General features: G+C 36.6%; 1 protein-coding gene across 1 annotated transcript in view; it reads left to right on the forward strand.

The window, feature by feature from the left end:
* NRXN1 (neurexin 1) overlaps positions 1-25,973 on the forward strand; it is a 715,037-nt gene that overhangs the window by 334,062 nt on the left and 355,002 nt on the right. Inside the window, exons 10-13 of the mRNA XM_082756025.1 lie at positions 1,738-2,119; positions 2,645-2,835; positions 19,722-19,895; positions 25,561-25,680. Of these exons, the coding sequence (XP_082612151.1) occupies positions 1,738-2,119; positions 2,645-2,835; positions 19,722-19,895; positions 25,561-25,680 (867 nt within the window). The remainder of the gene's footprint in view (positions 1-1,737; positions 2,120-2,644; positions 2,836-19,721; positions 19,896-25,560; positions 25,681-25,973) is intronic.

The following is a 25,973-nucleotide window of genomic DNA, read 5'->3' on the forward strand; positions in this document are numbered from 1 at the left end:
TTTTCAAGACATTTCCCTGGCTGGTTATTGCAAGGAAGAACCCACCTTCATTAATATATGAGGGAACAAACATGTTTAGAAATGAAGTTTGGAATGTTTGGAAACAAGGCCACCAACAAGGCTGTCCTTGGGGATTAAGAAACTTCTTACACTGCTCAGCCTGTATGATTACTAATTGCTGATGGTGTTTAGTGCTATCAGTGAAGTCATATCTTACAAGGAATGCATCCTGCTTGGAAAAAAAAAAGAACATAAATTATTAGCTTTTTTTTTTTTTTTTTTGGGGGGGGGGGGGGGTCTGAAAGGTATTAAGGTATTATTCACTCTAACTTTAGTGATATATGTATTCCTATCGCTGTGCTGTGACTGAACCAGTTTGTGACTCCATGTCACTGGGCAAAACCCAAATATATTCATCTTGCCCTAATACTTGTTCTGTTCATGCACGTATACACAGACACTTATAAAAGCTATGAAAGTCTGAGCCTGCTGCAGGCATATCCAGTCTAAGTCAGAGCTCACTCTCTTCTATTGAAATAGTACATACAGGACAGAACAGAGGGAACTTGGCCTTCAACACTTTGCAGTGCAACTGAAAGAACATTATAAAGCAACTTCATGCCAGTATTTGTTCCAACTTGCTGTTAGCCCTCTTTGTAGGCCAAAAGACCAAAAAAATGGCCATGAGACCAAAAAAATCATAAGGAACAGGCAAATCTAGCCCGTAGATTAAGTTGTAAAATTGATTTGTAATGAAAGGAATTTTGTCATCAGACCTGTACAATGTGTTGATGAATTTTCCTTGTACTGTCCCGCTTCTTTAAAATGAGCCTGGAGAAAAAAAAAATCTATGTACTGTTAGAAAAGGGAGCTCTCCAGTGGACAAAATTTTGGTCTGCTGGATAAGTAATTTAATAACTAGCTTAAATACTGAACTGTACACAGTGTGCCGTGGCAGCATTGATGCTTTTCTTCAGGCTAGCTATACAGTCAGCAAATTTTAGACTTTTGTCTATGCACAACACGGAAGGACCCAAGTGTAATTGTCAGGCTTGCTTGTGTTCTCCTCTCTGATGTAATAAAATCCCTTGCTATTTTCAGGATTACAAAAGACACTGGCATATCCCTTACTGCAGACTTTCAGCTTTGTTCATCTCTTGGGTTGTGACTGCCTTCACCCATGGTTTGTCCCCATGATAAAAAGCTTTCAAGGAAGGTTCTATCTACCCTTGCAGGACAGGTATTTTCAGGACTGTTTAAACAGGAATCCTTTCTTATTCCCATCAAATCATGCCTTTTTAAGCAAAACACATGGAGAAAAACCCCTCTGACCCTTACACTATTCTGTGAAAATCTAGCATTGTAGTTTTAGCTTAGATTGATCCTTGTATGCTTAATGTTGTGTTAACTAATTGCTCTTGCTCATAGTAAAATCAATTATCCAATTAACTGTAGCCAAAGTGTGGAGTTTTATTGGCAGTTGTATATACTATGGTACTGTTCTTCAGTTTAGAAAGCTTGCTGTTGGCCTTATCCAAACAGAAAAAAACTTGGTGGAAAGATTCCCAGATGTTTAACAGTAATTTGAATGAACTTAGAAAAATCTTCTTCAGAGTCAAGGGTTGCCCTGAACATTCTGAAAAGTGTGATTTTTTTTTGCAGACACTTAATCATGTGATGTGTTTTTTGACTTCCCATTTCAAATGCTAACATGTATTTTCTTTTTACTGTTTGAAGGTCAAATGGCTGGTGACCACACACGGCTGGAATTCCACAACATAGAAACAGGAATAATAACTGAACGGCGCTACCTGTCTTCTGTGCCTTCTAATTTCATTGGGCATCTGCAGAGCCTTACATTTAATGGCATGGCATACATTGACTTATGTAAAAATGGAGACATCGATTATTGTGAGCTAAATGCAAGATTTGGGTTCAGAAACATCATAGCAGACCCTGTAACCTTTAAAACAAAAGCAAGTTATGTTGCATTGGCCACACTACAAGCATATACCTCTATGCACCTTTTTTTCCAGTTCAAAACAACCTCTCTGGATGGATTGATACTTTATAACAGCGGTGATGGAAATGATTTCATTGTGGTTGAATTAGTAAAAGGGTATGTATGGATGACTTTAATGACAAAAACATTCTAGACAAAAAGTATATATATTCAGGAGAAAGACAATGGAAAGTTTAGAATACAAATCTTTATCTGACTGGGTATATCTGATGGATGAATGTTTTCTCATGTTAAACTTCATATGAGTTTTTCTTTCAGATAAAAATAGATGCCCAAAAAATATGAAATTAAATAATACACATAATTTCTATAACGTTTAACCCAAAGAAGCATTAGATGATAGCCTTCCTCTTGTTCTCTATGTATGTATGTACGTACGTGTTGGTACAAGGAATTCTCCTCATTTTCCAGAAACTTGGGAGTTCATCTCAGTTCATGTAAATGACCAGTGATTTCTCTGAATTAAGGTTGCTTGCCCATTTGACATTCAGTGTTATCTTCCTTTTTTACCAGTACTACTGAGAAGTACAAGGAAATAGAAAATATAAGATGTATTAATAATTAGTGTCCCCTTGATATGTAAAGAAAAGGAAACTTCCATTTTTTTTCCTATTTTCCCAGCTATTTACACTATGTGTTTGACTTGGGAAATGGTGCAAATCTCATCAAAGGAAGTTCTAATAAACCTCTGAATGACAACCAGTGGCATAATGTGATGATATCAAGAGATACCAACAACCTCCACACTGTAAAGATTGACACAAAAATCACAACACAGAGCACAGCAGGAGCCAGAAATTTAGATCTGAAAAGTAAGTACAGTAATTCCTGTATAAACTACAGTGAGGATCATTACAGAATGATAACCTGAACAAGTCATGCATGTATTGTAATACCGGATAAAATTAAATCTGAAAATAATTTGTATTTCCACACAAGAGGAGATTTTGTTAGCCTGACAATGCCAATTCAGTAGTAGTTCTGCACAGTTAGGTTCAACTTTAAATGTAGAAAATCTAAGAACACAGAGTGGACAAATATCATACCAAAAGATGACTGAGGTATTAAGGGAGCTCTAAAAACCTTACAAAGAAGGCTTGACTTCATGTGAACATAAGTTACGTAAGTGACATGCAGAAACCACAGCCCAAGCTGTACAATATAACTAAATACGCTTTGGAGAATTGATGACTTCTGTGTAAGAGGTTTGGGGAATATTTTGTCCTGGTTCCCATTGTTAATTATTCCACACAAAACTTACCTTTTATTGGGAAATAAATATGATGCAGTATTTTTATATAATAAAACGTGTGATAGGTAAAACAATCTTATGTGGCAGTCCTCTAAAGAAATTGTCAGCTATAAATAGAAGTTGCTCTGTGTATTATATAACATGTATTATATAAGTATATATAACTATATACTATATACACATACTTAAATATCTATTGTAATTTCAACTGCAGTATGTGATAAACTGTTCTGTAGATCTAAAACTACATTTTATAGGTCCAGATAGATTCTTAAGATCTATTTGGATAACCAAACTCATATATGTATTTTAAAACAAGTAATAGTAATTAATTGTCAGGATGGGCTTCTGAAGAGCTCATTTCCATCAGAGGAAAGTATAATTTATACTGAAAAAGTATACTTTTTAAATACTGCCTACTTAATCAAACATAAGAAAAAACATTCTGGTCACATGAAAAAAATATCATATATTTTAAAAAGCTTTATAAAAGTTCCTGTTAGGAAAACCAAAATTTTCTAACAGTCAAAGAAAATTTAATATTTCAAAAGCTGGGATGTTCAAAGTAGACATTAATATTCTATCAAGAGCTTGTTCCTTGCTGAATTTTCTTTTATCTACCTCTGAGTCACAGATAATGAGCTAACCTTAGTAATTATTCTGGATTTTTCGATATTTTACATGTTTGCTTCACTTGAAAGTGCTATTAAGATTGTTAGGAAAACTGTATCTTGATATTTCATAGTCTTCAGTAAGAGCCTTTTTATCAGAAATGCTTGGTTTATAAATTAAAGCTTTTTGGATCGCTCATGCTCCATTCTCAAAATTGTACTTGAAAATTGTGCCATGTTCTTTCTCATTTTTTCTTTCCTGTAAACATAGTCGATGTTTCTTGAGGCAGTGTGATACTTCAGAGAGATTTTTGATATTGTAGAGAAAGTGTATAACTTATTTCTTCCCCATTTTTTGCAACATTAAGTACTGTTTCTGTTTATACATATGCACAGTCTTTTTTTCAGTATATTAAGTAGACATAAATGGAAAAAATAATCCTGATTAGAACCGATAAGTAAGGTACCACAGCCATTTTATTCTACATCTTTTTCAAACTGAAGTGGTGTGTCGGTATGTTGCTTTGCTTTGCTTTAAAGTTTGTACAATGTGCTTAATAAAGACACTAGAGGGCACTGTTATTTCATGAAATATGCTGCTTTGTGCCTTGCGTTCACAGAGCCAGCTCACCAGCTAGGATAACCTACAAAATCTAACATTCCTTTGTTTTCTTCACTTTGAAAATTCTACTTTTGCTTTACCCTTTTGAAGTAAAAAAGTACTCATAGCTGGTGCATTTTCTAACCTTGAATTCCAGTTGAAAAAAAAAACAAAACAAAACAAAAACAAAACAAAAAACAACAAACAACAACAAGACAAACAAACAAAACAAAACAAAACAAAACAAAACAAAAAACACAAAACACCTGAAGAGCATGAAAAAACATACTGAGAATTGAAGTGGGAATTGTATTAGATGAATTGCATTAGATGCTGATTTTCTAATTGTGGATTTTCACCATTTCTGATTTTCACAATTGCTGATTTCCACCATCCAGGAAATATGGCTAGTAAAAGAATAACAAACCTGACATTTTCAAACAGTGATATATAGTAAGCATCTTCCTCAAACTGGGTTAGCATACATAGGTCCTCAACCTCTGTCATTTAATAGTTGTATGTTTCATTTTACTTTTTTTTTAATGTATTCTATTATATTCTGCACAGTCAGCTTCTTTAAATATGTCACAGCATTTATCATGAGAACTTTGGTTGTTTTTCTGGAGGGAGTTCAAACATGCATTTTAGCCAGCAGGCTAGAAAGGAGAAAAAATTACCTTTCATTATTGTTTCTTCTTCTTCTGCATTCAGTTGAAATGCAGAATGTAGCTTTTTCTTTTTTTCCATTTTATGTAGTTTTTTTCTTATGGTGACATATCTCTGTTATGCTGTGAACACTTACCCCATACACTTAACTTTACCAACAAGAGCAGACATTGTTATATAATTGTCCAGTATTACTTTAGCACTAGCAACAAATAAAAATTAATTTTTTACTTCCTGCTAGTGATATCAATCATTTTGTTTAACTTAAGTTAGTATTAGGTGAAATGCAAAAAATATAAGTGTACAGGCAATTCAGGATATCTGCATCCTTCCTCAGTAATTGGAAAGTTACCAGATTTCAAATGCTGAAATCCAAGATAATCCTGGAAAGAATAATCACATAAATGCCACACACACACACACACACACACAGAGTGAATTCAGTGCAAAGACAGATTGTGTTGTAGAGCTTGCACAGGATGCCAGTTGTCTGGGAAAGCAGACAGTTGTCTTAAAAGCATGTGAGAAAATTTCCACTATACATTTCTTTCTGGGTATGCAACTTGGCTATTTAACATACAAAGTCAGTTATTACAGAGATGCATTTCCTTCATAACATCTGATACAATTTCAGTGGACTGGTCTTGAGTACTTGTGGAAACACATGCACTACATTCTTCAGCTTAATTACTGCAGTTATTTGATAGACAAATGATAAATTAGAGACAAATTAGTAAAAGATTGAAAATAGTTCTGTGTTTGGATTCCAAGAACCATGTTGTTTTTCTGAGCAGAGAAAATTAGCAAAATGTACTCAGGTGCAGTTCCAGCAGATAACCCATGAAGACAAATGAGATTTAGCAGGAAAGGCATTGCAGTTCAAGCTTGCCAACATGCACTTACACAGCAAATTTGCTTTATCTATTTCATGAGCAGTTTATCTGTTCTGCTTTCAGTATAGCTTAGCTGGTTAGTTTGGCTATAATTCAAGGTCTTCACAGAACAAAATAGTTTGGTGAAGGAAATTCTCCTCACTGTACTTTGATGTTGTGCTGTTACAGTCTAAATAGATTGAAAGGGGCAAAAAAAGGCAAATGAAGGTGGAATTTGACTCATGTTCTTGTTCCTCACTATTGCCAAATAAAAGTCCTCTCCTTCATTCAGGCTATGTAGGTATTACAAAATCTGGAATGTCTCTTCTGCCTCCACACTTTCTTGCTGTAGTGTGGGAGACTGAAGTTTTGGCAATTTTTTTATTTTTTTATTTTTTTTTATTTTGATAAATATTTGAAGACACACAAGCTGCTTTCAAATAGCAGGAGCAACATCCTCAAGCATAACTTTGTATACACTTACATACTAGGGTTTAATCTCCATTTTGCTTCCCCCCTGGGCACCATTTTGAGATAGTAAATTTTCACCCAGTTCATTTAAATTGCAAACATGCAAAAATAAACAAACAAGCAAACAAACCAAAAACTACAAAGATTCACCCAGAATGACTATCCCAGAGAAAATTTGGATATTTTTACATTTCATTTATTTATAAATTGAGATGAAAAGGTAAAATATTCCACACTTTTCTAGGAAATTTGTAGTTTCAGTACATCTGTGTCCCATCCTATTCCAAACTTTTTAGATGTACTGTATAATCCAGAATGAACTGCAGTCATCTGAATTCAGATTTTGGGCTTATCTGTATTTTCTTTTAAAACAAAAATTACCATCACAGAAAATTTCTTCCCAACTCTACAGTTTTGGTTTAATGTTAATGCCTGTACAGCATTTCATACATTTCATACATTTTTAAGACCTGCTTTTCTGAACTGGCATGATACTTTCAACTTTTCACACTTTGTTATTCTCTTTCACATGGCTTTCCCAAATGTCTTTTTTTTTTTTTTTTTTTTTTCTAGAATCCATTTTAAACAATATGTTATTCCTGTTCTACTGTATCACTGTGTCCACCCCCACCAAAATACTATTCATATTACAGCCTAAGTCAGAATCAACTTCTTTATATTTAAAAATCCTTATATTTAAAAATCCTTTCTAGATCTATTGTTGTCTGTTTTACTCTACTTCTGTAGCCCTTCACTGGCTTCCAGCTTCCTCTATACCTTTGTGAGATATGGCTGGTACTGCTATACAAATCTGCCTTTTTATTTGAGCTTTTGTCCAGTAATATAAAAACAGCCTGTTCTGAAGCCTCTCAAAGAAAAGTAATCACATTAATTTCTGGTATAAACACAGTGGTTTCATAAACGCACTGAATTATATTTCCACATATGTAAAGACTCACTCAGCAGTTAATTCATCCTTAAAAATTTCTTATGTAATTTACTAAATCATCAATAGATCTATTAGGCTGGCTTATGCATTGATGATTTATAATAGCGATTTAATTCATTTGATGTTTCATTTGCCTGTCAAAGTAGGTTATTCAAACCATGCAAAACTGAGCTAAATTAGCCTTGATCGTAAAGCAGGTTTCTTGTTCCAGTGATGGAATTTGAAATAATTTCAATTTTAGGTAATATTTGTTCCTATTGTTTTATATTGAGCCCATTCTTACTGTTACTGCATTTTATGTTCCTTTGTGTATTACAAGGCCTCTCTCAATGGCAGTGGTTCTTCATATTTTTATTAACTAAAAAACAAAGCCTTATTAAAAAGCACAGATGAGTATTTTATATATAAGCCCAGATTTGTTTAAATGAACTAAATGAACTAATGCTAGTGCTTAAATTTCTCAAACAAGCATGCACGGGTTAATTGTAATGACCTTGCCAGTGGGCTGTGATCATGAAAAAAAACATTCTGTTTCAAATACAAAATACTGAATACTGTTACCAGTAAATAGATCTCCCTAATGTGACTTGTTGGAGTAGACAACAGTGAATACAGACAGCTGCTGTCTTCCTGGTAGTTTGAGAAAGCAGCCTCTGTACACAAGGAAAAATATGTAACTTAAAACTGAGAGCTGTTCTTTTAGACTTTGCAACCTGTGTTGCAAATATATACAGCCAGATTAACAATATGTAATTGGACAACTTGGTCTAATGCAAAATCCTGTCTGCCTTTCTTTGGAACTTGTCATATATTGCTTCAAAACAGCTATGCTCTCTACCAGGCTATGTAAATAATTTTGATAATTCTAAACTTTCAGAAATTGTATCCAAATTTCCAAGATTATAAAATTGGAAGAAATGAAAAATCTACTGCAGTACTTCTGGATTAAATAAATAATTTATAATAATAATAAAAATACTCTGGTGTTTATGATGAGTTCTGTGAGGTAAAAAACATTGCAGTAGTCTCTCAGGTCACCCCATGGTGAGAGAAACTTTTTGCTTTCTGCCACTTCTTCCTGTTTCTTACAAACATACGTAGATAGATTTGCCTATGTTCCTACAGCTGTTCAGCATGAACGTAATTACCATAGGTGGTTGTGGAGTTTCTTTCAAGCCCTTCTGGAATATGAAGCAAAAGTTATGCTAAGGCTAATGTAGGAAGCACACATAATCCTAAACATGCTAAAAAATCTAGATATTTATCTTAAATACATCCCACTGACAAAGTGGGAAGACACCTTTGTTATCTGCAAATTGTAATCAGATCATGGTCTCAACTCAGATAAAATGATAATTTTGTCTGTTCCCCAGCTGCATTCATAGGTACTATACTGGGTCTCTCTGGGGCACATTTGTTGAATCCTAGTATCCTCCCTGCCCTAAACTTGTATTCAGAATGTGCTACCGTAGGTATAGTACAGTCCCCATAAATTGGGGAATTCTGACCATTTTTGGAAAAACAAAACAAAACAAAACTGTCTCATGTAATATCCTTAGAGTCTGGAGGTAATTTTCTGGATCAAGAGGATGGTAATATAATATAAAATATTTGCCTCTGTAAACCTACCTTCAAAATGAGACCATATTTAACCACTGTCGGCTTCCTTGTAGCTTTATGTGGAGAATCTTGCCTGAAGGGAAGAGTTTTGTAGATGTTGCTGAGGACCAGGTTACCTGTTAGAAAGAAGAATTCTTCACTATTTTGAAAACAAACTCTGCCTAACAGCATGTGTTGGCTATTGAAATAGAGAGTGAATAAATGATTTCAGAAAGATAACTGTAGGAAGGGAAATCCCAATACACTGTGGCATGGACATCCCCACCTCATTAGATTTTGTCTATTTTTCAGATGCATTCAATATAGAAAAATGGTCAGAACAGGAAAGAAATGAAGGACATTTGATGTGCTTGAATGCCTCACCTTTCTACCACAACCATCCTCCTCATATACAATGTAATTGATATAGCATCGGTTCTGTGGGAGATGGATTACCACGCACGCTTATATGGCAATTAGATTTAATTATTTACTGTTTCACATGCATCACCAACTTTCCTCACAGTCCATTGGACAAGCAGACTGTTCTGTTTCAGTTTTAAATCTGTTTAATCTTTTTTTTCAGTCCCAGTGCCTATATTTTGACAAAGAAAATTAAAAAAAAAAAAAAAAAAAAAAAAAAAAAAGGAGTATGTGAGAGTGGAGGTTGGGACAAAAAAAAAAAGTGACTGGGAATCAGAATTATTACTGTTGAGAAAAGGCAAAATGTTTTTGTATAACAGTTTTGTGTTTGAGATTACATGTAATTTGAGAAAGGGAGTGATGCCTTCTAGGGTAATGGTGAATTTTAACATGGAAAAATTTCGGGAAATGTTCAGACATAATCATATACCTTTTGTGTCTCTGCTGTTGTCTATCGAAAACTCAGCTGCCAAGGACATTCTTGTTGCCCTCATCCTCCACCTCCACCCCTTTTCTATCATGCAGCTTTACTTACCTCTTTTTTTTTTTTTTTTCTTAAATCTAGCATGCTTGCATAAGAATTGAGCTAAATTAAATAGGACCAAAAAGTGTAATAGGAGTGAAAACTGAGCACTAGGAGGTGAAGTGCAGAAGTGCACATCAGGCAGAGCCTGACATATATAAAATAGTGTGCAACATAGCAACAGCATGAGAAGAACTTTCTAGATAGATGCATAATTGTACCAATTGTGGAAAATGCAGATATATAAACTGCATGGTGGGATTGGGAGACTTGGAGAAAGGTAAAGCAGCAGGTCTATCTCCAGTGTGGACTGCTGTAGAAATTAGTAACAAGAAATTTTTCTTGATGAAAAATCAAGCTCTGCAAGCTTAATCATCTGTCTTAGTCTTCACTGTCTTTTTGTCTGTGTGGATTGGGGGCCTACAATGAGTAAAAAGAATAAGCAACAGCAGCCAAGGAAGGAAGTATTTAATTCTCTAGACAAATAACTACGGTATGTCCTATATGCCAATAAGGATGACTGGGGGGGGCGGGGAGAGGGGAAGTGTTAGCATTTCAGTGCTTGTGATTTCTTTCCCTTTTTTTTTTTTTTTTTTTTTTTTAATACCTTTAAAAAGGTATTCAGAAACGATGCTAAAAGCAATGTAGAATCGGGCTGAAAAGATCAGTTTCTGTTTTCCTTCCTGAAGGAGAAACTTCCTAATCCATAAATTATTTTCTTACTTTTGCATTAATTGGTTATCAGTACAGGGAATGTGGAAGACAGAAGGAGCCACCTGTCACTTCATACAACTACCTTTTACCCAAAGCGTTTGGAAGGACAGGTAACTCAGGAAAACCTGGACTAGTAAATTAGCCACCATTTCCCTTCTTTGACAAAAGAGAGTCTAGAAGTGATAGAATTCATCATTTCAGAGGAAAATATTTGAAAAGTCCACTTCAAAAACAAAAAACATACAAACAAAATGAACAAAAAACATATCAAAAGAAAATGAATTTGACCACAAATCAATACTGAAGCTACAGAATGGACTCGATGAGTGAATAAGTAGATATAAAGAACTAAGTATACATGTTCATGTCTTCCTTCAAATGCCTTGCAAGTGGTAGACAAAATTCAGCAATGCTTGGTTCTAGCACCAAACAGTCCTGTGAATGTGCAGCAAGTGCATATTCTCTACTGTAAAGGGAGATTTGAAATGCCATATGCTGGAGCGTATGTGCTGCAGAAGCTGTGTGGATGTATCATCTAAGACTTTGTCAACTGTCCTTCAGTTTATAACTTGGGTTATGATCACAGCAGGCTTTTTTATTTATGCATAAAAGAACGGCTATAGTTCATCAACTTGTTTTAATTTTTAAAACTTTTTTTTCTTTTTTTAATATAGAACAAAAAGTGAACATTTAGTGATCAAAAATAAAAGTGATGAGAGACTCTGAAACCACCACTCATCTGCTGTTTAGAATATGCATTTATTCTGTGCAAGGCCTGAGGTCCTCATCTTTGTCCTCATTCACACCAGGATTGTTGAACCTGGCTTTCGAGCTCTGGCATGCACAGCACTCCAAGCCTTTAGACAGTGTGAGATAGTCCATTATAGTTTATTATAGTTTATAGTCCTTTTTTTTTTTTTTTTTTTTTTTTTTTTTCCTGGTCAGATAATCTGTTCTGAACATAAAAATCCTTCCGAATTTTATTAGACCTTTTTCAATAGTGGTAAGTTTAACAGAACTCTTTTTTTGAGTGTTTTTCATGTTGGTGTTGTTTGTAGATAAGGATAGAGAAGTTAACACACTCTGACTGTAAAAGCAATTCCCTATCCTTTCTGCTTCTATGCCTAATTCCCTTTTCAAAGTGTTGAAACTCCACATCTGAAAACCAAGCCTCCATCCTGCTCTGCCTATTGTACCAAGTAAGTGGTAGGTGTTTTTGTATGTCAGATTTGGGAAAAGGCCATTAAAGACAAATAAGCTCCTATTTGCATAGGCATTGCATATATAGGCATTGACTGTCAAAGGCATCTGGGATCTAGCTACCCATTTGCATCTGAGACAACATCCCTTGATTCAAAATTGGGATGTTACTTCTTTATTGTGTTTAAAATTGTGTTTATTCAGTTTGTGCAAGAGTGATTTACTTGCACCCTTCAGCTTACTCAAAAATACCATAAGCTAGGTCTTCTTGTATTGACACCCACCCAGTAATTAATTGTGCAACTAAAGAAGGCACTACAAAGCAATTTTAATTGATCTTGTAACACCAAATCATCTGCTTTGTGCAGAACTTGAAGAAAGCAAGCACTTTTTTTCTTTCAAGATTATGCTTCCCCTTCAGTATTTCTCAGTCTTTGCAATCTTCAATCCTCTTTGCCTGCCTCAGGGAAGAAGCTGTTACATGCTTGATCATTTTGAAATAGCATATTTAGAGAAAAGCTTGCCTGACACTTCAGCCTTACCACAGCCAGATACTCCTTTGTATTTTTGTATGTCATATAAAGGAATGTCAGAAATGCATGTTGTGCTTTCAGAACCCAACATGTTATGCCAGGACTATCACTTTCTAGTACAGTGCAGAAGCACTCTCATTCCTAGAAATAATAGTGATTTTGTACAATGTAACGTTAGAAACAAGACAGAAAAAAAAAATATAATGAAAGAAAAGAAATGAAGAGAATGGCTGGAAGTACAGTTGAATACAACTGTACAAGAAGAGAAAGTCTACTTTTGGAGCGTGTTGGATTTATACATTCCATGTGGCTAATAATTCCCTTTCCCATTGCTGCAAGGCAATGGTAATCCTTAAATTAAACAAATTGGTTTTGCCCATTAGGACATACCCTGTAAGAATTGTTGGGTTGGGACACAACTCAGAAAAGGAGAAAAGTTTATGGAGTGACCTGTCAGCAATGTCAGTACTGCCAGATAATGTTACTTCTGTACTTATTCAGAAAATAAGTATCTAGAACAGCATCTTCAATCTTTATTTTACATTTCTTTATTTTAGCATTAGCAAGGATCTTATTCTTAAGAAATTTGATACTTGTCATAAAAAAAAAAAAAAAGTTATTACAGAAGAATTTGGCAGCATTTGTTTTACCAACAGTTGTGTGACTCATGGCGTTCTCTACTTTTTTTTTTTTTTTTTTTTTCCATAACTGTGATTCCAATAATGACTACATTGACAACCTGAGTTCATTTATGAACTAGCAAATCACTTCTGTGTTAATTTCACATATTCCTCAATTCAAAAGTCACCTCTAAATCAGAAAAGAGAGGTGTAAATAGGATAGCTCCTGTAGGTATCAGTGAGGTTCAGCATTAGCTGTAAAAATAGATAGATAGATAGATAGATAGATAGATAGATAGATAGATAGATAGATAAAGCATGCTGAACTCTTCTCAGTCAGAGCTTACAATGTAACAGACCAGCACTATTATTACCATGGTTTGTATATGCAGCTCTGAGGGTTTTGCGTTCCAGGTGATTCCTCTGGCACACAATATTCAAACCAGTGAGAAACATTGTAGCATAGGGTTTATTTTTGTCCTTAGAAAACAATGAAGAGAGGAAATGATCTTCCTTCGCTAAATGAAAGGGTAATGACTCTTGGTATAAATAAGAAGAGTTGTGGGATTAAAGAGTATCTATCTGCTCTCAAATAAAGTTTGAAGATACTCCAGCAAATCTGAAGCTTCTCTGGAGGTCAGAAAGAATTTCTGGTGCATTCCACTCCCTCATGCTTTTCTTCACTATCTTTGTTTATGTCAGTTAACGTATTTTATATAAATTGGCTATTTTCCTTTATAAATGAATGAAAGTCAGGAAAGTTATGGGGAAAAAAAAAGACACACCAAGCTGTGTGGTGTCACAGAGCTTGCAGTAGCCAAGGCCAGCCGCCGCGGAGCCGGCACAGCTGCAGCCGCCGGCGCTGGCGGGACTGGGCGCTGCGCCCCCGCCCTCTGCATAGAAAACGCCCCCGGGCGGGCGGCGAGAACCATCCCACAGCGTGCTGCAGAGGTGGGTGTGCTGCCTCGTGCGGCGAGGCACAGGGTTCTGTCCCTCCTCCCTTTCGAGTCCACCCTATCTGCTGGCCGTCTGTGTGACCGCAGTTTTTGCCATGGTCTCCCCCAGGCAGAGAGCTTGCCCCGAAAGGACTGTGGCGACCCAAAGGGAGGGGCTGTCCAGAGCTGTGGCTGTGCAGGTCTCTGGCTGTAGGGAGTGCCAGAGCCTGCTGCTGCTGGGAGGGGGGCGGCGGGGGGGACAGGTATGCACCTATGTGAGGTGTGAGCAGGTGGAAGGTCTGCTCAGCATATCACCAAGGCTGAAAGAGGAGGTTGAGAGACTGAGGGCCGTCAGGGACTGTGAGTGGGAGATTGACTGGTGGAGTAGCTCCCTGGTGTGCTAGAGGGAAAGGTGCCCGGGAGATACCCCACAGCTGGTGGTGGACCCCCTGCCCTGTCCCTGTCAGGCAAAGGAGGGGGATCTGACGGATGAGGAGGATTGGAAGAAGGTCCCTGCTCAGCATTGTGGGCGAACCCCCCCTCTGCTTCCCTCACATCCCCAGGTCCTCCTAAGTAATGGGTTTGGGGAAGGCTTCCCAAAGACGTTACCAAGGATGAGGCAGTCGAGTCCACACATGCAGACTGCCTTTGCCAGGAAGGAAAGAAATGTGGTTGTGGTAGGCGACTCCCTTCTCAGAGGAACAGAGGGCTCCTTTTGCAGACTAGACCCGAGACATAGGGAAGTGTGCTGCCTACCTGGGGCCTGGGTCAGGGACATGACTAGAAAACTCCCGGAGCTGGTTCACCCCGCTTATTATTACCCATTGTTCATAGTTCAGGTGAGCAATGATGAAATCTCTCAGAGAAGCCTGCAAACTGCGAAGAGAGATTTCAGTGGTTTAGGGTGAATATTTCAAGGAGCGGGAGCGCAAGTTGTGTTTCATTCTGTTACTTCGGGGGAGGTGAAGGACACGGAGAGGACTAGGAAAACACAGATGATAAATAATTGGCTGAGAGACTGGGTCGAGACAGTAACTTTGGGTTCTCTGACCATGGGGTAGTTTACTTGACCCCTGGTTTGTTGTCAATGGATGGAACTCACCTGTCTCAAAGGGGGAAACAAATCCTAGCGCAGGAGCTAGCAGGACTCGTCAAGAGAGCTTTAAACATTTTTTTTTTAGCTATGACAGGGGAAGGGGATAAGGGGATAAAACAGGGCTCACCAGAAAAGTGCTTGGGGGAACAATGAAGCTGGGATGAGGCAGGTGTCTCATCTGAAGTGCATCTACACCAATGCACGCAGCATGGGCAACAAACAGGAGGAGCTGGAAGTGATTGTGCAACAGGCAAACTACAACCTATTTGGAGTAACTGCAACATGGTGGGATCACTCCCGCAACTGGAGAACTGTGATGGATGGCTACAAACTCTTCAGAAGGGATTGACAAGGAAGGAAGGGTGGTGGTGTGGCTCTTTATATTAAAGAGTGTTTTGATGTTGAAGAGCCTCCAGTTGGGAATGATAAAGTTGAGTGTCTATGGATAAGGATCAGGGGAAAGGCCTGTAGGGGTGTCATCTTGGTGGGGGTCTGTTATAGATCGCCTAATCAGGATGAAGAGATGGATGAGGCATTCTATGAGCAGCTTGCAATAGTTACATGATCACCAGCACTCATTCTCATAGGGGACTCTGAAGGGTAAAGGGACGTGGAAGTGTTGATCGATGCTTGGCTGAACATGAGTCTGTAGTGTGCCCAGATGGCCAAGAAGGCCAATGGCATCCTGGCCTGTATTAGAAATAGCGTAGCCAGCAGGAGTAGGGAGGTGATTGTCCCCCTGTACTCAGCTCTGGTGAGGCTGCACCTCAAGTACTGTGTTCAGCTTTGGGCCCGTTACTACAAGAAGGACATAGAGGCCCTGCAACGTGCCCAGAGAAGGGCGACAAAACTGGTGAGTGGTCTGGAGCATGAGTCTTATGAGGAGCAGCTGAGGGAGCTGGGGTTGTTTAGTCTGGAAAAGAGGAGGCTCAGGAGAGACATCATTGCACTCTACAGCTTCCTGAAGGAAGGTTGTGATGAGGAGGAGGTCAGCCTCTTCTCTCAGATAACTAATGATAGGACTTGAGGGAATGGCTACAAGTTGCACCTGGGGAGATTTAGATTAGATATCAGGAAAAACTTTTTCTCTCAAAGAGTGGTCAGGCACTGGAACAGCTTGCCCAGGGAGGTGGTGGAGTCACCGTCCCTCACGGCGTTCAAGAAGCGCCTGGACAAGGTGCTACACCATATGATTTGGTAGCTTAGTGGGTAGTATTGGTGATAGGGGGACGGTTGGACCAGATGATCTTGTAGGTCCTTTCCAACCTTGTGTTTCTATGTTTCTATGAAGTTCAAAAAGGACAAGTGCAAGGTTTCTGCACCTGGATCAGGGCAATCCCAAACACAAATACAGGGTGTGTGGAGAATGGATTGAGAGCAGCCCTAAGGAAGAGGACCTGGGGATGTTAGTTCATGAGAAGCCAACATGAGCCTGCAAAGTGTGTTGCAGCCCAAAAAGACAATTTTATCCTAGGCTGCATCAAAAAAAGCATGACCAGCAGGTTGAGGGAGGTGATTCTCCCCCTCTACTTTGCTCTCATGAGACACCACCTAGAGTACTGTGTTCAGCTCTGGGGCCCCCAGCACAAGAAGGATATATATGTGTTAGAACAAGTACAGAGGAGGGCCACAAGGATGATCAAAAGGCTTGAGGACTTCTCCTTTGAAGACAGGATGAGAGAGTGGGGGTTGTGTCTGGAGAAGAGGTCTCCCAATAGAGATATTGGCCTCCCAATATCTAAAGAGGTCCTAAAAGAAAGCTGGAGGGGAACTCTTTATCAAAGCATGTATTATTAGGACATGGGACAATGGCATTAAACTGGAAGAAAGTAGATGTAGAATAGATATAAGGAAGAAATTCTTTACTAGGAGGGTGGTGAGGCACTGGAACCAGTTGCCCAGAGAAGTCTTGGATACCCCATCCCTTGAAGTGCTCAAGGCGAGGTTGGATGGGGCTTATGAGCAACCTGGTCTAGTGGGAGGTGTCCCTGCCCATGGCAGGTGGGTTGGAACTAAATGATCATTACAGTCCCTTCCAATCCAAACCATTCTATGACTGTCATTCTATGATTCTATAACGATGTGTCATGCTGTGCATATGATACCTAGTTGATAATATTCCATTGTTATATTTTCAAGAATGAATGTTCTGAGTTCATCCTCATGTGCTTCCACAGTGGCAGAACTTTTTCTTGTCATTCATCAAAAGTGACAATTGCTATATTAGTGTATATATCAATCTCAATATGCTGGAGGGAAGTATCTTAGGAATGAGCAGGGGATCAATTTGAAAGTTTGCAGTTTTAAAGGTTTAATTGATCAAAGAATAAAAATGTTTGTTTGGACAGTACACATGTTGAGAGCTTTAAAAAAAAAAATTGCACACACTTCAAGGAGAAGAAATCTGATCCTTTCAGCATAGGTATGAATTTCTTTGTATTGTTCTCTGGAGTTTCCTTCTTTTTAGTCTATTGCAATCAGTTGAGATGAATTATCTCTATATTCAGAGCTAACTATGACTGAAAGAAACAGAACTTCAGGAAACCTGTGAGGGTTTACTTTCTAAATGTTCCACCTGAGGAAAAGATTAAAAAAAACCTTTATGATGGGGCAAGAAATTTTATCGTGTTTCCAGTACAGATGGTTAAAAATACTGAAGTTTTTTTTTTTTACTGTGAATGAATTATGTCCCATTTGTGGGAACATATGGATCACCATATATTAATCTTTTATGCCTAATACCATGTTTCTGAGATTTATGCTATACCTTAAAACTCTAGAGGAAAGTAATATCTTATTTTTCATATAATGTATGTGAAAGGGGAAAGCTTGAGGTTTCTTGTTATATTATGCCATAACGATCGCTAAGATTTTTTGTTGAATATGTTATGAGATTAATAATATGCATATTCCTAAGCTTTTTGGCTCCACTAATTCAAATACAGTTGAGTTGTAGGGCTGATATGCACTGACTAAATTTTTTTCACAGTCTGATTGCATTTGTTTGATTCAGGCCAGTTCCTTGCATGCAACATGTAAGCCATTACAAACAGCCTTGAAGAGCACTCGCTTGCAAGCAAAGGAGTATGCCAGGAGAACCAGGAAAAGGTGTGACTACAGTTTATACTGATAAGAGGGAGATTAAAATTAGCTACATGCGGTAATGACGATAGCTAGGACATTCTACATCCTGTTGCTATAACATCTGCCTACCAATCTTGGTAAATGTATTGAAAATGAATAATTTTACATTTGAGGTGACTCAGAAATATTCTTTGGTACATCCTATAGCCTTGGCTCCAAAATCATCCAGACTGGGGAGCTTGCTGGAAAGCGCAATGTGGACAATAATGTATATTCAGATAGTCTATTGAAAAATTATGCAAATTATGATTAGAGAGAATTTAATACATAGATGGAGTAAGAGTTTTGTCCCTAGTTGATGCTTGAGAGTTGGATGCTCCCATAAGAACGTTCCTTCAACAGGTTCAACACTTCTCAGAAGCTCATTTGTCCTTTTCCTATCTATCCAATGGGGCTTGCCTATAGGCATGCTCAGAGCACTTCCAAATATCTTGCAGAGAGCTGCTTTTTTTTCTGATTTAGGAGATAAGAGAATGGGACAGTAAATTCATGCAAGATGTTGGAAACCATAGTTATGTTGGCTTGAAAAGTAGAGGATCAGTGTTCTGCCTGCCAGAAATGCAAAATGTGTTGAAGAAAGGCACAGCATAAATTGTTTCAAAACAAAGTGTCCCCTCCTCTGTGTTTAAAAGTTATAGTTACATCCATTCAAAGAATGGATATCTATCTCTCAGAACTATGAATTACTCAAAGGAAGGAAAGCACCAGATTGCAGCCTTAAGTTGCTTAAGGTTCAACAAAGAGTTGTTTATATGTTAGCCGTCATGTTTATATGTTAGCCATCAGAAGTACTTTTGGTAATACAATTCTCAGTGGGCAAACTGGCATTTTAAAGGCATCTAACCACCCCTGATCCCATATGACTAATACAGGGTACACATTTAGGAGGGGAGGATCAGTCATTTTGCTGCTTAACAGTGGTATTCCAAAGTTCCTCAGATGTATCTCTAAACCTGTTTTTGTTGGCCTGCTTTTAAATGGGTAGCGTGCTTTAGGTCAATCTCCGTGCTCCACTTATTGCCTTAAGAACACTTAGGGTGTTCTGGATCCATAATCAGGATGATCTGGGGTCTGGTTTTCTGAATATGAATGCAATATGTGTCAGTGCTAAACGTGTTTCTAGAAGGAGATTCTGTGACTATATCTGCAGCTGTGAAACAGATCAGTGTTTCCTGTATATGAGAGTTGGCACATAGATAACATGTCTTACAATGTCTTACATACAAGTCATACAAATATGAAGTATACAGGTAGCTTTCACAGTATCCAGAAAACTGCTGAATTAAATTATTTTGAAGCAAAGTAGGGAGCAAGTACTACAAAATCTGAAAGTTTATAGAGATCTCAGAAAAATTTTGAAGATTGTTTTTTGAAGATCGTGCAGGTCAAAGATTCTACAGCTATTTCTCTCTCTCTTTTTTTTTTTTTTCTTTTCTTTTTTTTCTTTTTTATTTTTTACCTGTGGCTAATACTTATTTCTGCTTAACAGGTGATTTGTATATTGGAGGAGTGGCCAAAGAAATGTATAAGTCCTTGCCAAAGCTGGTGCATGCAAAAGAGGGATTTCAAGGCTGTCTTGCATCAGTTGACTTGAATGGACGGCTGCCTGATCTCATCTCAGATGCTCTCTTCTGCAATGGGCAAATAGAAAGAGGGTGTGAAGGTACTGAATATGCTGCTATCTTTTTACATCATTGTGCAAGTATTGTGCTAACCCTCCCGAGTTTTGTTGATATGTACACTATGCACATGGAAAGGCAATATCTTACCTGCTTGTAATTTACCCTGTTTTACCCTTTCTTATATAAAGCTTGTGTTTCTGTTAGTATTACGGAGAACAAGTACATCTATACCTGTTCTACAGCACAGATTGATGAACATGAGTAACTTCTTAAATGTTAAATGTAGGTTCCATCCCTCTCCAGTGGCTAGATATTTTGCATGTATTTTATTTACTCTACAATGTATTTTAATCTATGATAGAAACAATAACATTTAGCTTCAATGGAGTCCTTTATAAAGACACTTTTAAAGTAGACCTTTTGTGTTTATTAATTCAAGGCTAATATATGATACTCTTGAAGATCAATCTACTTTCTCTATTTTTGCTTAACCCTGAGATTTGCATTGTCATGAATCTTCCTATCTGAAGTCAATAATAGTCAAATATGTTTTATCTCACATTTTGACACAACTGAACTATTGTGGAATATAAGTCAGGACAGAATTAGAAGAGGTGTATTTGTAAACTAGGGATATCAATCAATCAACTTTTCATCTTGTCTTTTAATTCCACATTATTTTACTTTTCTTTATGAAATAATTTAAATCAATTCTCTGTCCCCACATAGGTATTTTATTCACATAATTCTGAATTTTGTGTGTCTGTTCATTATTTTTACACATTTCCTCCTCTCTCAGGTGCCCATCTTTGGACAGAAAATATGTAAATGATATAGTAGAATTTGAATTTAGAATCTTGATGATTTTGGTGTCAAGTTGATTAAGTTTATAAACAGACATTTTAGACTGTCCAAACAGAGCTGGGTGAGATTTCCTCAAGCTTTACCAGACAAAAGTTTCTGGCAGATAAATTTTACCTTCTGCTGTCCCTACAGTTAGTTTGTAAAGGTGGAACTTGCTCATTCTTTACTTGTTACCTTTAGTTACCAGTATAAGTTCTATTGATAGAACATAGATATATGCACATTTCATAACTTATTTTTCTGCATCTTTAGTGTCTGTATTTCTATCAGCAATTGAAAAATATGTATAAATCAGTTTGCACTGAGTTTGGAAAATTAGATTCTACTTTCTGAATGATGTGAGTTAAGTTCCATGCCTGTACCATCCCTTTAAAGAGTCAAAGTACACTTTAAATCCATTATGAATTTCATAGCTTCTTTTGAAATAATGTGATTTTCTAAATGAGTTTTATGTAGTTCAAAGAAATATTGCCATAGGCCTAGAATGAAGCTCACCTTTTAAAGCAGTGGCACAACTCAGCTATCAGTGAATTTAATAAAGCTACCAAGCATTTAATAAAATCAGTACAAATATTGCTCTCTTTGGTGGAGCTTTTTCTGACACCAAAATTATCTTATACAAACAGAATGGTTAAACCAGATGAGCCAACTGCCTCTCAGAGATCTGCCCTGTCAAAAGTTTTTCCCACAGAAAAAAATCTTCAGTAGCATTGAGTGAAATAACCTCTTCCAATCTTTCTGTTTAAACAACTTTTAACAACTTGCAACCCTTCCACTTTACTCGTTTACTTCATGTCTTCCCCTGTCTGACCTGTGTGTTGGTCTCTTGTCTGAAGACCGTGGATCAGATATATAGAAAATATTCTGACACCTAAAATACTATTAAAGTCACCTGTAAATTTAGCTGTCTCCTAGAAATCTGTTATATGCCTCAAGAGTTGTGCTGCTGTGTACATACAAGACTATCTCCATCCTTAGAGCTGAGCAGTTTTGCATCTCACGCTGCAATGGGATGTGTAGTCTGTAAGTTCTGAGTTGTTGAGCCCAAAGATCTAAGGACACACAGAGTAGCAGAAATAATTTCCAAAAAAAAGCATAAGCCATCACTCTCAGTCCAAAAGACAGCTGACTGTACTAGGGTATATGTCATAGAATCATAAAACCATAGATTAGATTAGACTGGAGGGGACCTAAAAATCACCTAACTCTAACCCTCATCCCATAGACAGGGTGCACTTTGTTAATACTTCAGACTGAGAAGAGAGACACTTAGATTTGATGCTCTTCAGACTCACAAGAGATTGAATTCCACACCTCTCCATTGTAAAAAAAAAAAAAAAAAAAAAAAAAAAAAAAAAAAAAAAGCTAGCTAAAAGGCCTTTATCTTTCTTCTGTCAAGCTTGATGCCATGATGTATTACTAATTAATTTAATTAATTTTATCTATAATGGCATTCTTCTTAAAAGACATATTTGTCAATAACTTTACTAATATAAATGCATGTTAAAAATTCTTTCTTTGGGATATTTTTGCAGGCCCACACACAGGGTTTTGTTGGCAAGTTGTAAGGGTTACATTTCAAAATTTCGGCCACAGACAGATAGATATCTGTTCTCTGTCATTGAGTGTTGAACGTAATTTAAATGTGGCTGAATTCACCTTGTTGACACATTTTCAATGGATAGAATAGGTAGAAACCAACAACTAGAAATATGCTAACTAGCTCTTTGAATTGTTAACAGTAAACCCCAAAGCCAGGATATGTCAGCCCTGTTTTCCTGTAGTCAGCTCCATTGTACTTTACACTATAAGGAAAGCAGAATTATAGAAAATACTGAATTATATAAGAACATTTTTAAAATATTGGGAAAATAATGCACTGTTTGGATGTTTGTGCATATATAATATGTCTTAAATGAACATTTAAAAGGTTCATAGTAGTTCTTAACATATATGTAGATTCTTGGTAGTGAGATGTGGAATGTATTTTTGTGATATATAGAAAAAGATTGTACATGCTACCTACAATATTTTTTTTGTGTGTAATATGTACAGCTTGTAAGCCCTCACGTTAGACAAATGTAAATGAGAGACGAAATTCAGTCAATTAAAAAGTCTGTAGTGAAGACTGAATAAATTAGAATATTTAAATAGAATGTGAATCAAAAGGTGAGTGCTTGAGAAGAGTGTATTAAAATATTTACTAAATAGTTTAGTTTTGTAACATATATATATAAATATATAAACTTGTTATGATAAATATTATAGTATCGTAAACATTAGAATGTCCTTTTCCATTCCTTTTTTTTAAAGCTTCCTGTAATTAAAAAATAATAAAAATAAAAAAAAATATTACATTAAAACCAGTCATGATGGCAATTTTTGAATAATGACCACTATAAGTAAACCAAAAATGCTAAGAAAACCATTTTTAAAAAGCAGGATACCCTGCTTTTTACCAAAATCTTACCTGTATTTTTTCCATATACATATATTTCAATGTGTCTGCAGGGTCCTGCAGTTTTTATACTTTTAAGTCCTTGTGACTTTTGCTCTACTTTTGAAATGATGAGGAAACTTAACATTGCATAACTAAAGTGTAAATAAATGCATGAATATATAACATTTTAAACACCTACAGATATTTTCACTTCATCTTTGTAAAGTTTCCGAGTAGCAGAATCTGGTGAGAAAAAAATGTAAGTGTCTTGTCAGCTATGGGATTCTGTCATTATAATCCCCAGCTCAGGAAAGGGTGATGTAATGCCCAAATGTTTAAACTTCTGGGCTCAAAACTCCTAAGAAAGGGAAGTCACCATCTTATGACTGCATACTGCAGCCAATGTGTTATGGATACTGTTATTGCTATTTGAAAAGCAGAAAAATATAACAAAGTAGTTTTGCCTGAAAAGTAATGCTGCATATGCTGTCCAATCTTAATCACAGTGGTGGCTTTTAAAGTCCTGGTTCAGTGGTGCGCTCAAGCAGGGCCTCATTTAAAGCAAGTGGCCATTGAGCTGACTTAAGCCACACAGGTTTGGATTTTTCTAAAATAATGTCAAAACAAATGAAAATTCCGCACTGAGATCTTTGAAGAAGCTGTAATATGAAAGAAGGGTTAAGTGGATATCTTTCTTCAGAATGATTTAGGGGATTTATATGATATTTGGGACAGTTTTTGCCTCATCATCTGTAACTGGAAGTAGGAGTTTCAAATAGATATAGATGTATCTTCCCCAAAACAATGTAGGAGTATTTTATAATCCCAGAATCAAATTTTTCATTGTAATGTCAAGAGTCAGTGTGATATGTATGTGTGAGCATACAGAAACCAGTAGTTCATAATCTGTATTTCAGTTTTCATTCACCATTCATGAAGAAAGGGCTAGACAAAGAAAGACCAGAGAGGATGACAGTGCTAATTATTCTTGAATTTGATGTATCTCAACATGACAAATGGCTAGTCAGGATTCAGCCATGCATTTATTCTGCTAATGCATTCATATCTATCCAAGGAGAGAAAAAAAAAAAAAAAAAGGAAAAAAAAAAAATTTTAATTTTCCTTCATTACATGTCATCAGCTCAATTAACCATTATATTTGTAGTAAAATACTGGCAAATTACTGCTTTCTTATTTTGGCTTGCCTGAAGATTTATGGCTATTAGCATTAATTTGTTTGCATTATATGGCATTTCTTTCTCTCTTTAACAGCAGCATGCACTTTATTCTGAATGTTTTTTCTGTGTTTGCTGCCATTTCAATATTGCTTACTAACATTTAATATATTTTGCTTTTTTATTTTGCTGACAAAGTTGCATTGATGAAAGCTGATTTGCAAGGTAGATAGCCCTGTGTGTATTCAACAAGACTGAAACCCCCAATGCACAGTTGGATTACTGCAATAAATGCTCTGTACATTTCAGAACTAAAGTGTGTTATTTTATTTCAGATTGTGTCTTTCACACCTCTAAAACAATGTGCTACATGAACCTTCATTTTCCAGCATAGTTTGCATAAAGGCTTTCAGTCTTGAATATGTTTTGTATAGTGACTGCTTTAGTGCTTTGATCATACTTTTAAAAATTTCTTTATATTTCCGTAGTCTAGTTATGATTCTCTAGAAATAGAGTAGTTTGTTTTTCATGTGTATATCACATTTCGGCATGCCAGTTCATTAGTAATCTGATTTTCTTCATTTCCCTTTACAAAAAGGAATCTGCATGGGATCCCTGAAGCATGTGAATCAGTACTTGCCAACATTCATGCCAAAGAATGCCAAACTTCTCTTTATTTCAGACCTAAATAATTTAAAACAATATCTGGGATTGAAAGCACTGTATAACATAGCTTCATTTTATTAATTTCTTGTTTTGGTTTGGTTTGGGTTTACCTTATGTTTGAATCTTTAGTTTCATCTCCCAGAACTTTGCTTTCTCTGGCATCTGACTTTGCTGGTTGAAATGTATTTACAGGAAAAATAATACTGAAGTTTTTAGAAAACGTTTAGCCAGTTAATGGTCTGAGATGAGAATGACAAAGAACTCGCAATAAAGCTAACATCCCCACTGTACCTGGAATATAGCTGCTTCAGTTCTTGCATTTTTATGTGTTTATGACATATAAGTCATAGAACTAAAGCAAAAACGTCCTTTTAATATTACATGCTGCTACAAAAACAAACAAAGAAACAAAAAACACAAAACAGCAAGTTTATGTGTGTTTTCCTTGGTAACTCTTTGCTCATTTGATTTGAGATGTTGGCAACTAGTTAATGTGATCCAGTGAGAAATACATTTATTTGGAAGGCAAAGTGCAAGTCCTTTTTTGTATGTTCTCATCAGGCCCAAGCACAACATGCCAAGAGGATTCATGTGCAAACCAGGGAGTGTGCTTGCAGCAGTGGGATGGATTCAGCTGTGATTGTAGCATGACCTCCTTTAGTGGACCATTATGCAATGACCGTAAGTACACTAAAATGTGCTGATCTGAAAGCTCTAGAGCTCTAAGGCAATATTTGAAGGAAGTGTCTTTAGCTTTATAATACTTTAATATATGATGTTTAAATGGACTGGCAAACCTTGTGAAAATCTGTAAGGCTTGTGTGAAGAACATAGCTAAAATATACAGTTTAAAATTTGGGCAATGTTCTGTATGGAACACTGACAGAATTTGGTTTTATTATACTTGATTGTGTGTCTAATATACTGATGGTTACCTTTTTGAAATAAGCCCTTTCTTGCATAAACGTTACAAA

The sequence above is a fragment of the Aythya marila genome, assembly GCF_965140915.1.
Source record: "Aythya marila genome assembly, chromosome: 3".
In the NCBI taxonomy this organism is placed as follows: Eukaryota; Metazoa; Chordata; class Aves; order Anseriformes; family Anatidae; genus Aythya; species Aythya marila.